We start from the raw sequence: 14,361 nt of genomic DNA, 5'->3' as shown, positions 1-14,361 counted from the left end.
TTTCATATGTCTGTTTTTGCCATAAAACACCCCCTACCCAGCTGTTTTATACATGTAGCGAGAATCCACTGTCCTACTGTGATTTGGAAGTTCATAATTTTTGGAACAATGCTAAGTACAGGACCAGTACTGTGCGTATCTAACTGAAATTTGAAACTAGCATCCTGCAAGTTATTTGTGAGGGTAGAAAACCTATGTATGAGCCCGTCCATTTGTTTGCCTTAACTTTATCAGGGATTAGATTTGATGGTGTGCCCGACAAGCTTACAAATTTTGATTATGAATGCCCTGGAGGCAGAAACGATTTGGACAACTTTACCTGTATCCACAGCTGTACGTGTAAGTGAAGCCTTGGTTTCCACAATGGTGCAGGAGACCATGGATGCTGCTGGTTTGTTGTCTGTTGCTATGGAGGGTCCAAGTTGAAACCCAGTTTGTGAACCATTTTCCATGGATGGCCTGTGCATAGCTACCAGCTGATCATATTTGTCTTGGATCTCCTTTGTCACTTGGGTGGTGAGCCTGTCGGAGACCTCTTGAGTTATAACATTAAGAATATTGTGGTCCATCCAAGCCCCTTCCCTGGATAATCTAGGTTGAGGGTTGGCATTGACAATGGTGCCTTCTTTATGGGCCTATTCACCACCTCTTGGATTTTGGACCTTGATTGTCTGGCTCTCTTCACTGCCATTTGCAACGCTGCCTTCTATGTAAGGGGCATTCTGTAGCGAATGCCACAAAAAGTTATTTACATACATTTCAGTGTATTACTATGTAGCAATCGTTGCAAATGAATAACCCTTATTGTAATGCTATGAACATCACTGTTCACTGTAGTGAGATGAGGCACAAACTTGGTAATAGTAAGAAAGAAAAAATTAAGAAAAGAACAAAATTTCAACATTATGAAAATTATGGGTCATTGTTTTAAGGTGCGGAATACAACATACCCAGTATCAACAGAACAATTACAGGTCAGTGGGCCCAAACCAGCTTGGAAACACAAAACCCATTAACATGGAGCAAAGTGGTGGAGGCAGAAAGCATGAATGACTAATCAAGTGTCAAATAGTGAGTTGCAGGACCCAAGTATGCCAAGCATGAAACTTGTAGCAATCGTAAAACGTAATGAACTAACTGATAAACACACATGCCACTGATATGGAATCAAATGGTAATCATACAATCCAGTGGTACACAACCAACTGGTAAACACACAGACCAGTGATATGGAATCAGCTGGTAATCACAAAATCCAGTGGTATGCAACCAACTGGTAAACACACAGACCAGTGATACGGAATCAACTGGTAATCACAAAATCCAGTGGTATGCAACCATCTGGTAAACACACAGACCAGTGATACGGAATCAACTGGTAATCACAAAATCCAGTGGTATGGAACCAACTGGTAAACACACAGGCCAGTGATACGGAATCAGCTGGTAATCATATAATCCAGTGGTACGGAACCAACTGGTACACACACAGGCCAGTGATACGGAATCAACTGGTAATCATAAAATCCAGTGGTACGGAACCATTTGGCTAAACACAATCCAGTGGTACGGACCCAGCTGGAAGACAAAAGCTAGTGGTATGGAACCAGTCAAAAGAAAAGGGTCCAACTAAATACTGCTAAGCCTGAGAAAGCCACACAAGACCTCACAAAACCATGCAAAGTCAAATCAAGAAAGTGCACTTACGTTGTCAATCCATGAACAAACCAACCAAACTGAAAGACCACTTGTCAACACAGTTATGCAGAACGAAATGACCGAATATTGGGCGACAAAGTTCGAATTTCGAACAATCATAAAGTATTACCAAAGTATGACACCATCATGTTGGAAATGTTTGTTTTTATTCCACAAATGGCTCCTCTGACCAACCATTGACAGAAAATTCAATCTTCCAATATATTACAACGTTTCGTCCATACTGGACACCGCATAACAAAGGTACACAAAGCCAGAAAAAAGCATATTACAGGGTTCATACAGAATACTGAATGATGAATTCAAAGATTTTCCCAAACTTTCAAAGACCACAATCAGATTTCCAAGACCTAGGTTCCCTAACATTTTATGTATACAAGTCATATTATACGAGAAATCAAACTGAACGGGTCTTCAAAAGAAAGACACCAGAAAAACTCGACTACATCTAAATCTAACATTGGACAATTTTATTTGTGATTATGGAAAGAAATTAAAATGTTTGGGTTTATTTCAATTTTCAAATACTTTTAAAGACCTCAGAGTAATCATCTTGATTTTCCCAAACTTTCAAGGCCTTGAAAATGCTACCCCATTTTTCCCAAACTGTCAAAGACCTTCAAAGACAGTATGAACCCTGGTATTAGGAAGGTGCACCTATGCTGCAATATCAGACTGATGAATAAATCAACCAAACCGAAAGACTAGGGTTATACATATACCCCTATTAATAGACCACGAATTTGGAGATAAATTAATTTGGATATTTGAACTTAAGTGCAATGATTTGGCACACTAATGCTATACCATTTGAGCTACTGAAGCTTGCAACAAACATGGAGTCTTATGCAATTACTCTTAGGCTATTATATTTGTGAAATGAATTTATGCATGAGACGATGGGAAGTATATCTACGTTTAGCTTTATGGTTCTATGGTTTAATGTTGCGTACGACAGAGAGATTGAGCCAGATAATTGTGTTGACTATTCTGCCCCCAACCCGATGCATATAAATTTTAAAATAGTGCTGAATATTAAAATTGGGACGCAATAGATCATCTATTTCTGATTTCAAATGATGCTGCAATCTTTTACAGATGGAATGACCCAGTATGGGTGTGACTTAATGTATAATAAAAGAAACGTTAGCAGAATTTGTGGAATGGAAACAAGTTAATGTAAGTAAATACTTAACTTCCAGGACGATTCGACTCGGTCAAAATTCCAGGAAATGAGGAAGGTAACTAACAAAGTGAACCGATAACAACCGTGAAAAACAAAAAACAAATTTCTACAGGAAAAGGAAACACATCCGCACCCCAGAAGGAAATTGGCTCAACTGACGCCACAGTCCCTATCAGAGAGAATCCCTCCGCATGCTGTTGGAGCAAGAGCATTGTGATTGGCTGGGCAGAACATGTGATTGAAAGCTTTAAATATATTGGCCCTTGACAGCGCATTACACGGCAAATCTGGCAGGAAATTGTAGACCCAGTCACACATCCCATAATGTCCTTACGCGAGCATAAATCATTTTATCTATATATCAATCTATCTATCTATCTTTTTATTTGTAATATATAGCCTAACTCTCTCTTTCACTTGCTCTCTCTCTCCCTCTTCATATATATATATATATATATGTAATATATATATATATATATATATATATATATATATATATATATATATATATATATATATATATATATTACATTTGCCAACTTAGGAGAAGTGTTTGGAACAGTTAGTGACCTTACGTACAGGTTTCACCCTTCAGTGTTTTGTTTTTATTTTTTAGATGATATCAATGATAAAATGGACACCATTTCATATGTGATTATTAATCCCAGTTATGACCTGAAGCTGGTGCTTGGGGACATTATGTAAGTATTAACACTCAGTTTATTGCTGCTCATTACAGTGGGTGTGGTTGATTTTTCCTGCGTTATCAGTTAAAGAGACATAAATATTAATTCTCTGATATCAGCTCATACTTTATTATATTATCTACCCATGACCTTTAAAGAACTGATGGAAAATATGTACTTAGGATATCCTGTGTGATAATAAACCCATCCACTAGGTGTTGACAAAATAATTAGGCCAGACACCCAGGGCTTATCATACCAGAAATACTATTGATACAGTAAAATCTGATTTGAGTGCACTCTGCTATGCGTGATTCCAACTCAACTATGACCAAAATCATTTGGCATGGATCGATTTTACTATGTGTGAGTGACCACCTACAATTGTGAGTAGCTACTATGATTTTTTGGCAAACTATGTCATTTAACACAATGCAATATAAAGCTAGATTTAACACTACATATGTATTTTTAATCCTTTGTAACCACCATTGATGAATGGATTCTGCAAGTGAAATCTGATTTGACATGCACAAAAATATGGGTCTGGTAACCAATTTCATTAGACTTATAATGCAAAGGTGTATATTGCTCTGATATTTCATGATACCTGGATTTTCTTACTCGATGAAATCCATTTACATTCAACTATTTTGTCTTCATCCACTCAACCGTGGCAATAATATTCTTCTTTCAAATAAATAGCCTGATCATTTTCTCTTTTACCTTGCCACCTGAATTTAAAACAAATCAAGCAATGCACTGAATATTGTGGGGCCATAGGTCATTTTGGAAATTTAATATTTGTTGAACTTAGTATTGGAAAGGCTTGTTTATGTAAGGTACATAATGGTTCAGTTTCTAGGCCAAGACCATGTTTTTATGCAGACTGAAGTTTTGTTCTCTTGTTTGGAATATACATATATTGGATGTGAGACAAATGTTAAATTGAAGCAATTTCACCATTCCCACACTGCAGTGGAGGAAACATAAATTATAAATAATCATTGCAGCCATGACCCATATTATATCATATGTACATTTTGTTCTCATGTGGTTGGAGATGGGTATGCCAATGGTACGTTAGTGTGAAATGGTAGGCATTTTAAAAACCACAGGATACAAACCATTTGTATGCACATGTTTTCATTCATTGTTTCTTTACTTAAAATATGTTCTCATATAAGTTGCAAAAATTACAAATCCACTGTTTTCAATTTTTGTTAGCTAAATGTACCAGCATGGAAAACCATATTTAAATGAGAAAACAATGAGTGCATTTGAAATAATTAATACTGTGTAAGATTGTATTAATGTGAAAATATAGAGTTTTGAGAATAAAGGTAATATTATAAAAGTTATTACAAAAGCAATGGCAATATTTTAAAATGCGTAGAAATTTTGAGAATTTATTTTTTTATTTTCTATTCATTTCTTCCTTATATCTATCTAGTTACCTGATAAAACCAAGCTCACTGTCTCTGGAGCCCTCCCCACTGATTGATGACAGAACATTTCTTCTGAAGAAGAGAGGAGAGCCAGCAGGGATGGAAAATGCTGATATAATAAAGAAAGAGGCTGGGACAAAGAAAATATTGACAGGGCGAGTAATGAATGATGGCAACAGTAAGGTAAGTGTTAGCTGCAGAGAGCAAGAGATTGGTCTGAATGTGTGACCTGTATTTCTTCAATCTAAGCAATAACTTTGCCATGTTTCATATACTGATGCTTTTTTTTAATTAACATTGCTTATACGCCTAGAACTGTATGAAACATTCAACCCATTGAAGAATAAACATATAGATGGGAGTCATGCTTGCATGTGTTTAAACATGTGGATCAGTCATAATGGTCTGTGTAAATGAGTTTTGCCACTAAATTCTATCAATATCTGTTTGCTCACTCAGTCCATTAAACCATTTTAAGAATGTATTCAAAGGGTTAATTATAACCCAAAGTTTAAATATTTGTATTTTTCATTCATTTTTCAGTTGCTTTTTTGTTTATGTCAGATTTAAAATAGTTCCAGCATTTTTATAGATACTTTTTAAAGTACCATATATGCTTGCTAATAAGTCTAGTCAAACTGCAAACACCATAGACCCTGATCTGCCATCATGTAATTCATGGGGAAATCATGGTCTGTGTTGATGGCTCTACTTTTTAATTCTAACAAATTGCATTGACCCAGACCTGCCCGCTCATTATATGATGGTAATTCTGGGTCTGTGCAGTTTGTAGTTGGATTTGATCTATAAACAAGTACTTAGTATGTTATGTTCTTAACCTGCAACATAAGTAAGACTTTAAGAACTTTAACATCTTTGCCATCACTAACATGAATTGCGTATTCTAAGACACATTCTTCTCATACTTAAGTGACCTTGACAAATAATGTAATAAAAGAGGCACAAGCTGCATGCTATGCCCACATCATCATCATCAATATATTTTATCACATAGTTATGTGCTGGAATTATGAAATTCTTTAATATCTTCTGGTAGATCCCAGTTGTTTACATGGACAACACCACAGATGAAGATGACTATATTGATGAGACTACAAATGCAAATACCAACCGGAACAAAACTATTTTACCACATGATGGTAGTCATCCTATTCCTAACAGTTCTGTCGATTTCTTAAGTTAGTAGTTTAACTTGAATATTGTATGAATGAAGAATTTTGTAACACTACCCCATTACATATAATATTTGAATAGAATAGATCCAATGATGATTTTCTGTAGGAATCTTGTGGTAGCAAAACTCATGCTTTAGAGCAGTGGATTTTATACTGGATTTTGTCACTATAAACAAGATCTGTCTCAGTTATTATTTATTAAACATTTGTTATGGAGATGTTTATTATTGTTATCTCCCTGAGATGTATGTAGATGTATTGGCACTGTTTGCAGATTCTACTTATAGGTACAGTGGTGTATATGCATGTGTTTAGCCACAAACTGAAGGTAATGTTTTCCTGGTACACGTTAAGTATACAAAACAATGACAATATTTGGCTTTGATAAAGTCAAAGCATTTAATGTTGAGGTGCTTCTAAATTACAACATAGCATTGCATCTAGGTAAATATGTCCAATGTTTCTTGCTTTACTGTTTAATTTATACTAGGAGTATAATCATGACTTGCATGAATAAGACATTGTGCCATAAGTATAAATTTGTAAATTATTTGAAAAATTTAAATTTTTCTTATTTTAATAGTATGTATTATTCATTATTCTTACAAAATACACTCTCTTCAAACTTTGCATTGTTCGTGTGTCCATAATACTGTATTAGATTCATTTGAAAATCTACTTATTTTCCACTAAAACCTCTCAAAGCCAAGAATTCAGAAGTCTCTTGCACTGCCTCTCTTTGATCAAATTCACTGAAATGTGTATATTTACATTTTCCCCACTGAACAGGATATACCTAATGTGTATTGTATGAAGGTGATATTTAGTAACTTGTATTTAAGTATTGCATTAGAATTCAGCTGATAATCCATTACATTCCAGTTGATATCACCCATATTTGTTCTGCTAAATCTTCACTCATTTTACACTGATATGATACTGACTCGGGCCTTCTGTATGCAAGATTATGTAACTTACATTCATACTGAATTTTATACTCTGTCTTTATGATGGCAAATAGATACAACTCTTGGAGCAGCAAATATTTGCCATCCTTGCTTTTAGCTGCAACACTCATCTCAGCTCATGGACTATGATTTTGGTGTTGCTGTCTTAATTGCATCTGGAAAGGTTTACTTAAAGGTTTATAGTTATGAATGTTGCAGAATTACTTTAAAATGTATTTTATCCTAACAACAGCAAATACACAAAGTGTCTTAAGTATCCTTTGAAAGAATTTAATGAACGTTGGTAAGATTATTGCAAGCAATATATGGATGAATCAAATAATTTTCGATCTGTTCTGGCTAGAAAAAACAGAAGTATATCTGCTTTGACTTTTTTATCCTTATGCTTCTTAAGTCTTTTTTTTACATTTGGTTGCCTATCATGCCTCATTTTTCATTGATATGCAATGTAACACCACACTAGCCAACCTCTAGGAGACCGTTTTATCTCCATACATAAAAAGCAATAATTTACTACATTAGCCATACAGTACATTATACAAGTATTTTCAGTGACTGAATTATGGGAGTGGCCAGGATTTGTATCCACAGAATCGTTAATCCAACTTATGGTCAGGACCAATAGAACGCAATTAGTTTCTAAGGGTAATATGAAAGTGTTCTAATACATAATAATACATCTTGTGCCTGTATGCTCATTCACATATTTGATTCCTCCATCAATCACAATAAGGTTTTCGAGCAAAACAATAATATCAAACTACATTGAAGATACAGTTGCTACAATTGATCATATTGGGTGAACTCACTCATGCAGTCATTGATTTTAAAAAGAAACCATTTAAACTATCATCCCACAAGTTTCCTTCTAACTCAGATTCTTGGTTCAAGTTGTATCTTACAAACAGACCCCATATTGTTGGTACGGGTAAATTCATATCCAATTCAACACATAATATTTTAAGTGATGTTCCTTGAGACTCTTTATCAAGGCCTCCATTTTTTCTTTTCTTTTGATGTAGACTGGTATCCAGTGTAATCTAATACTGATGTTTGCAGTTAAAAAAAATGCAAATCAACACATCTAAAATAAAATGTATAACATTATGAACACGACACCACCGAACCACAAACATGGATTTACTTCCAACTCAAAATGGCTTAGATGAGTAGTTTTAAAAAATAAAAAAATAATCTGGTACCTACATTGATCAATTCCTCAGTTTGAAGACACATATCGACTATATATGCATTATGGTCGTCAAAAAGAAATACTCTCTTAATTATTGTCCTAATTTCTACCTCCCCATCTGCTTGAACGTCATTTTTTTGGCATATACCACTGTCATACTATAGCTGTACCATATGAGAAAACATTTCCAATTAATATCTATATAATGATAAAGTTGACAAACTAGGGAAAAGGGATATGGGAATAATTCTGAACATTCTTATTACAACTTGAATGTTTTGTTTTCATGTCATCAAAGGCTACATATACAAATACATATTCTTTATTTTAAGGCATTGTAACACAAGTCTTTACATGATGTTTCTCCAAATTATATATAAGCTCTAGCCAAACTGAACTAAGGTCATCAGATGCTGAGCCTAATTTCCGATGAACAACTAACAATGCAATCCTGATTCTTTGGTTGCAATCCAACAATTACTGCATTAGCACTACATTATGTAATTCATTACCACTGAAATAAATAATTCAAATTTGCTTGCTTTGTTTGAAACATCATACCTCATTAATGACATTCTTTCTTGATAAGCTGGAATAATAAAAGCCACCCAACACAGATACAGAATTTAATTACTTTATCCAGAAATAATCTTTGTATATTTTATCATCATCATCATCATCATCAGTATTATTGTTATTATTATTATTATTATTATTATTATTATATGACATGCTAAAATGTGTATATCTGTGCAATGTATATTTTTCATATAAATACCTATTATCCACTTTAGTTACAGTTATTAAGCAATTATAAATGAGTTAATACATGTGTGAACACATCTGATTCTTTGTACATGAATTTGTTCTAACATAACCTGTTTCAAAATTTGAGGACTGCATGGCAGAGAGGGTCTTTTGTAGTTAAATGTTTCATCCTAGTTAAATAAAACTTATCATTAATAGTAGTAATGGTAGTGGTGGCACTTTATACATATGGCATATACCTTAAGTACCTTCAATTAAGTTGATGTTTCCAAGTTTCACTTTGAAATAAATCTCTAACATATGTGAGTAGTCTTTACAAAAGTTCTGATTACATCTGCCACACGTTTTTGTTCACAGACAGTTGTTGTTTGATATGTTGTACTGCATGCATTAATATTTCAGCTGTAATTATGACCACACCTGCTCTTAGCAAATTAAAGAGCCTCAAAGGTGCATGTAACATGTACATTATTTGAGGTAAAAATATTTCTGTATGACTATTTATGTGATTAGACATATATATATATATATATATATATATATATATATATATATATATATATATATATATATATATATATATATATATAGTTTATTTAGTTCAAATATTGAAGTTTTCCTTTATGTACAAGCAATAAGTCTTTAAAATATGACGTGCAGAAACATTAGAACTGATGTTTATTAACATGGTCATGGCATGTTGTAAATTTTAAAAAGGCTCATTCTTGTCAAAGTGTTCAGTATGTATTTATTGTTCATTGTATATATTATTGAACAAACACATTGTAAATTAAGACTTACTGATGTTCCTTTTACAGTGTTATACTGAACATATTTGTCAGATTTATATAATCATTTGTACAGAGTACTTTGTATTCTTGCTTTCAGCATAATATACATATTCTGTCTTTCATTTTGACATGGAGGTTTTAAAAGATGTAAATTATATCAGTAGTTTTTTGCAAGATAATTAAAATGCTTTACATGTAATATCTGTGTAACAATTGTCATTTTCTCAATGAAATAATTGGAATATTCAATTGCAGTGTTGTTAGTGCTTTTGTTTAGAAAGTTATTTTATCATGCATGATTTTCTAAATATTTTAAACAAAATTTTTTTCTTCTTTAATTTTATAAATTTTCTAATACTGCAACCTTTATTGTCCTATTTTTCTTCATACCCAATATCCTTTATGCTTCATTATTATTGCATCAGTTCATGAAACACCAAATGTGTAAAACCAGACAATATTAATAAGTTTATATGTACTTCACATTTTACACAGGTTTGCTTGAACAGTTAAGTTTATTGTTTCATAGTTTTACTTTGTTTTACAGTATTTTTATATGTATAATATTTCTTGATGCACATATTACATATAACAAAAAACTTTTTTTCGCAAATATAGAAGAAGAAACTTTCGCATCAAGTATAATTTGAAGTTTCCTATTATATGCATAACCCCATGTGCATTATATATATATATATATATATATATATATATATATATATATATATATATATATATATATATATATATATATATATCTTCAGTACTCATACTGCCCAAATTCTGACAGATTCAAAACCAATGTTTACCATTTATTTAGGAATCACAAAATGTTGTGTGTATAGAGAGAATACCTGTACAATATTCTACAAACACAGTATTTCATAACAAGTTTGAGAGGATGAGTAACATTGGCTAAAAGTTATCCTTAATAGTTTTATGTATGCAAATAATTTGTAAACATTGAGCAAAGAAAACAAATAGTATGAATGCATGATGACAAGGAATCAAAAGGAATGTCATGGTAGAAAATCCCACCTTTCATTGCTTGGGGAATGTATTTTTCCATGTTAGACAGAGTGGGATTTTGTCACTACAAAACCCATGTTCTTAAATTATTATATCAAGTATGGTCATCTGTTTAATTGGTCTGTAATTGAACCTTAAAATACTTCAGTTTTCCTGGTTATCCCAAAGTCCTGATAGCACGATCAAAATGATCTTTAATTGCTCTTGAATACCTTTATGTTTTATAAATATACAACTGGCCATTATACGTGAACCATTTAAATTTTAGAATATAATTCTAAATCCTGTCCAACTGTGACTTTGTCCAATTGAACAATTTGAAAACATCTACTGTAATTGTAAGTTTTACCAATGTCATTTGCTAGGGTATTCTAAGTTAAGACTTGTTTCTGAATATTACGGTTACACGTTGAAGTCATAGCATTATTTATGGAGCAACATCACATTAATTTGGCAATATTCTTACATTTTAACACCATATTGATTCACTATGAATTTGCGTGTTACTATGTAAACATACTGATTTTACATTCTTATTCCTATTCATATGTGCAAAGTACCTCCTGATAATTAGGGCTATATGGGGGCCATACTGTAATCACCTGAGTGTCCTTATGTCCATTCACATATTTTGTAAACAACACTGTCTTGCAGTTCTTGTCCAAAATTCGACACCACTTCTATTGAGAATTGCCTTTGATACGTTCAAATGTCTTTGAAAGTGTTTGTAATTTGAGGTCAACATTTGATGGACTTATTGCTTTCTCCACTGTATTTAAATATATCTGACAGCGGTTCATTATAGCAGGAATACATCAAGACAAACTCATTCTAATGCTGTTTAATATGTCCTTTGTCTCAAAAGTCTTAATGCACATTTAATTGATCTTGTCAACATGATGGATATAGTTATGGCCCTTGATAATGAATTTCATGTGTTTTTAACATGGAATGTTGCTTGCAACTAATATATCTCAAGATGCAATCAACATATTCTGATGTAATCTGGCAGGAACCAGCACTCATAGAAAATACCTTGATATTCATTTTATGGCTTAATTATCTCATTGATTTCATATAGGATATAGCAAAGGCCTTCATGACAAGTTACTTCATATGTTTACATGGGGTGTTGAGAGCAGCCAGCATTTGTTAAGAACCATTCAATCAGTGCTGGTACAATTTCTATAATTACTGTCTCATAGACCTACAAGTATCCTACTCATGTTTTGTGGTTAAGTTCAAATGTTACTGAGTCATGTCTATTGAAAATTAACTTCAAATCATTACATAGGATGTCGATTGTAAATATCTTGGCCCATGGTGTATTCTGATGAAACTTATTATGAACATTGTGCTATCATCCTGTATGTACATTTTAGATTTTTGTCCCATCAACTCCACTTTAAATGAAGTTATGGCCAATGAAGATTAATTTCACATCTTCACACTTTATGTTGCCTGTTACAATCATCTCTAAAGACCCATTGAACGTATGCTGATGCAATTTGCTATGAACAATGTCTCATATTCTTATATGTGAATTTTCCAGTTTTAGCATGCCTAGTCCAATTGTTGGGCACAGATTTTGCCTTTGTTGAGCACATTCTTTTCTTCACATGGAGAATTTGAATCTTGCATAACATTCTGAAAATATTTAAAGAATATGCATCTATTTTATTTTCTTGTCACTTAAATAATCATCAAGAAGAAACTAGATTTTATTAGTGCCATGAAAGCCAATACATGCATTATGTTGTTCATCATAATATTTAGTTTCATCATGCAGTGGAGTAGTCTGTTATAATTGTGGTTGAAAATTTCCAGGTATCGACTAAATCGACTAAATAATTGAAGAATTATCAAGCTTCACCTACCTGTCACAAGCTGTCAAGGAAGTAGTACTTATGAACACTCCAATAAACTTATACCCATAATCAAGTCAAGCTATTACAGACACACATGCACTCCATGTGAACGCCTCTATAATCCAAGAAATCAATCAATCAGGTCAGGCTATATGTGATTTTATATACTGTAACATGTGGGTTGCTTTGCTTGTTGGAGTCTTGTCAACTGATAATCTGGTCAGTTGTATTATGCAATAGGTGCAAATTCAGACTGTTATAACTTCACTATTTTTGGCTCAAAATTCCTGAAAAGTTACTATGAAGGAAACATTGCTCATATTAAAATAAATTAAAATAGTAAATTGTTTAATGTAAATTATTGGATGTATAGACAATGATTTGTTAATTAGCAAATGTTTATATGTCAGATTTTGGGATTTGTATTTCTTTGTCTTATCATCTTTACAATGAAAAAGATTATTGAAGTTTGTTCATTTCATCTTAACTTTAATTAACAGTGCATGATCAAAAACATTTTGCTCTGTATGTTAAGAATTTCTGTGTCCATGTTTTCTTTAATTCAAAATATTTATCTTGTGGTCTTCTTATATTTAGTCTTTGCTGCTTTGTACATATTTTATTATTTGAGACTTTTGATATCAGTATTTTCAAATTGTCATTATTAACTTCACGGATTTAATATGTTAATGTGTTTTCAATAAAAATTATTTTAAATTCCAACAGAATTACTGTTGAATAATTTTAAGAAGGATAAGATATAAGCTGACATAATTGTAGATGACACAATATCTGTCCCACCTGTATGGCCAGCCCATCTTTGCAGCTTTGACCGTGGTGGTGTAATATTATAAGCTGGTTTTTTAAAGTTTTGTACTAAATATTTGTACAAATCTTGAATGGTCTGATCTACAACAAGTTGTGCTTTGCAGGAGATACAATGTATTATAGTTGAATCTTGTGTATAAAGTGAATTTTTGTAAAAGTTGAATCGCACTTTGAATCAAAATTAAGAAGATTATCTGATTTATGAAAGGAAATAAATATTTCCATACACATATAGGTAAGCAGGAATGAATGCATCTGATAATACATGCAATTTAAGATTTTTTTCTTGACAACTGTAGATAAACCATGTGGTGGTACAAATGCATAACTAATTTATTTCTCTCTCTCTCCTTTGCTCCCCCCAGCCTCTCTCTCTCTCTCTCTCTTTCTCTCTTAGAACAAGGTTCATCCCATAAATTCTAAACCAGAATGATCATACACCATATAGTCATCATTATTCTAATGTAGATATGGACAACTCATCAATCATGGTTCTAGAGAAGCATTAGTTGGTCGGCATCTATGGTTTTGCATACTTGAAGCAAATATAAAATGTAAGAAAATGACTTCTGAGCCGATAGTTCTCAAAACTAGTATATTTCAAGAACATTGTTTGGCCAAGGGAAAGGAAAAGGTTCTTGACAATATGCTGCTGTCGTTTGAACAAGGGAATTTGGCATAT

At 32.8% G+C, this 14,361-nt stretch overlaps 1 protein-coding gene across 1 annotated transcript in view; it reads left to right on the top strand.

Annotated features, from left to right (window-relative positions):
• Positions 1-13,579, top strand: part of LOC149772607 (potassium channel subfamily T member 1-like) — a gene marked incomplete at its 5' end in the record, with an annotated part of 115,569 nt that extends 101,990 nt beyond the window's left edge. The window contains 3 exons of the mRNA XM_089947587.1: positions 3,522-3,606; positions 5,045-5,222; positions 6,097-13,579. Coding sequence (XP_089803713.1) covers positions 3,522-3,606; positions 5,045-5,222; positions 6,097-6,243 — 410 coding nt within the window. The remainder of the gene's footprint in view (positions 1-3,521; positions 3,607-5,044; positions 5,223-6,096) is intronic.
• Between the last annotated feature and the right edge of the window lie 782 nt (positions 13,580-14,361).

Source organism: Sinohyriopsis cumingii, unplaced genomic scaffold, assembly GCF_028554795.1.
Source record: "Sinohyriopsis cumingii isolate HCF-2022 unplaced genomic scaffold, ASM2855479v2 utg001342l, whole genome shotgun sequence".
NCBI classification, from domain to species: domain Eukaryota; kingdom Metazoa; phylum Mollusca; class Bivalvia; order Unionida; family Unionidae; genus Sinohyriopsis; species Sinohyriopsis cumingii.
Note: the sequence above shows the minus strand (reverse complement) of the source record. Positions and strands in the feature narration are given on the sequence as shown.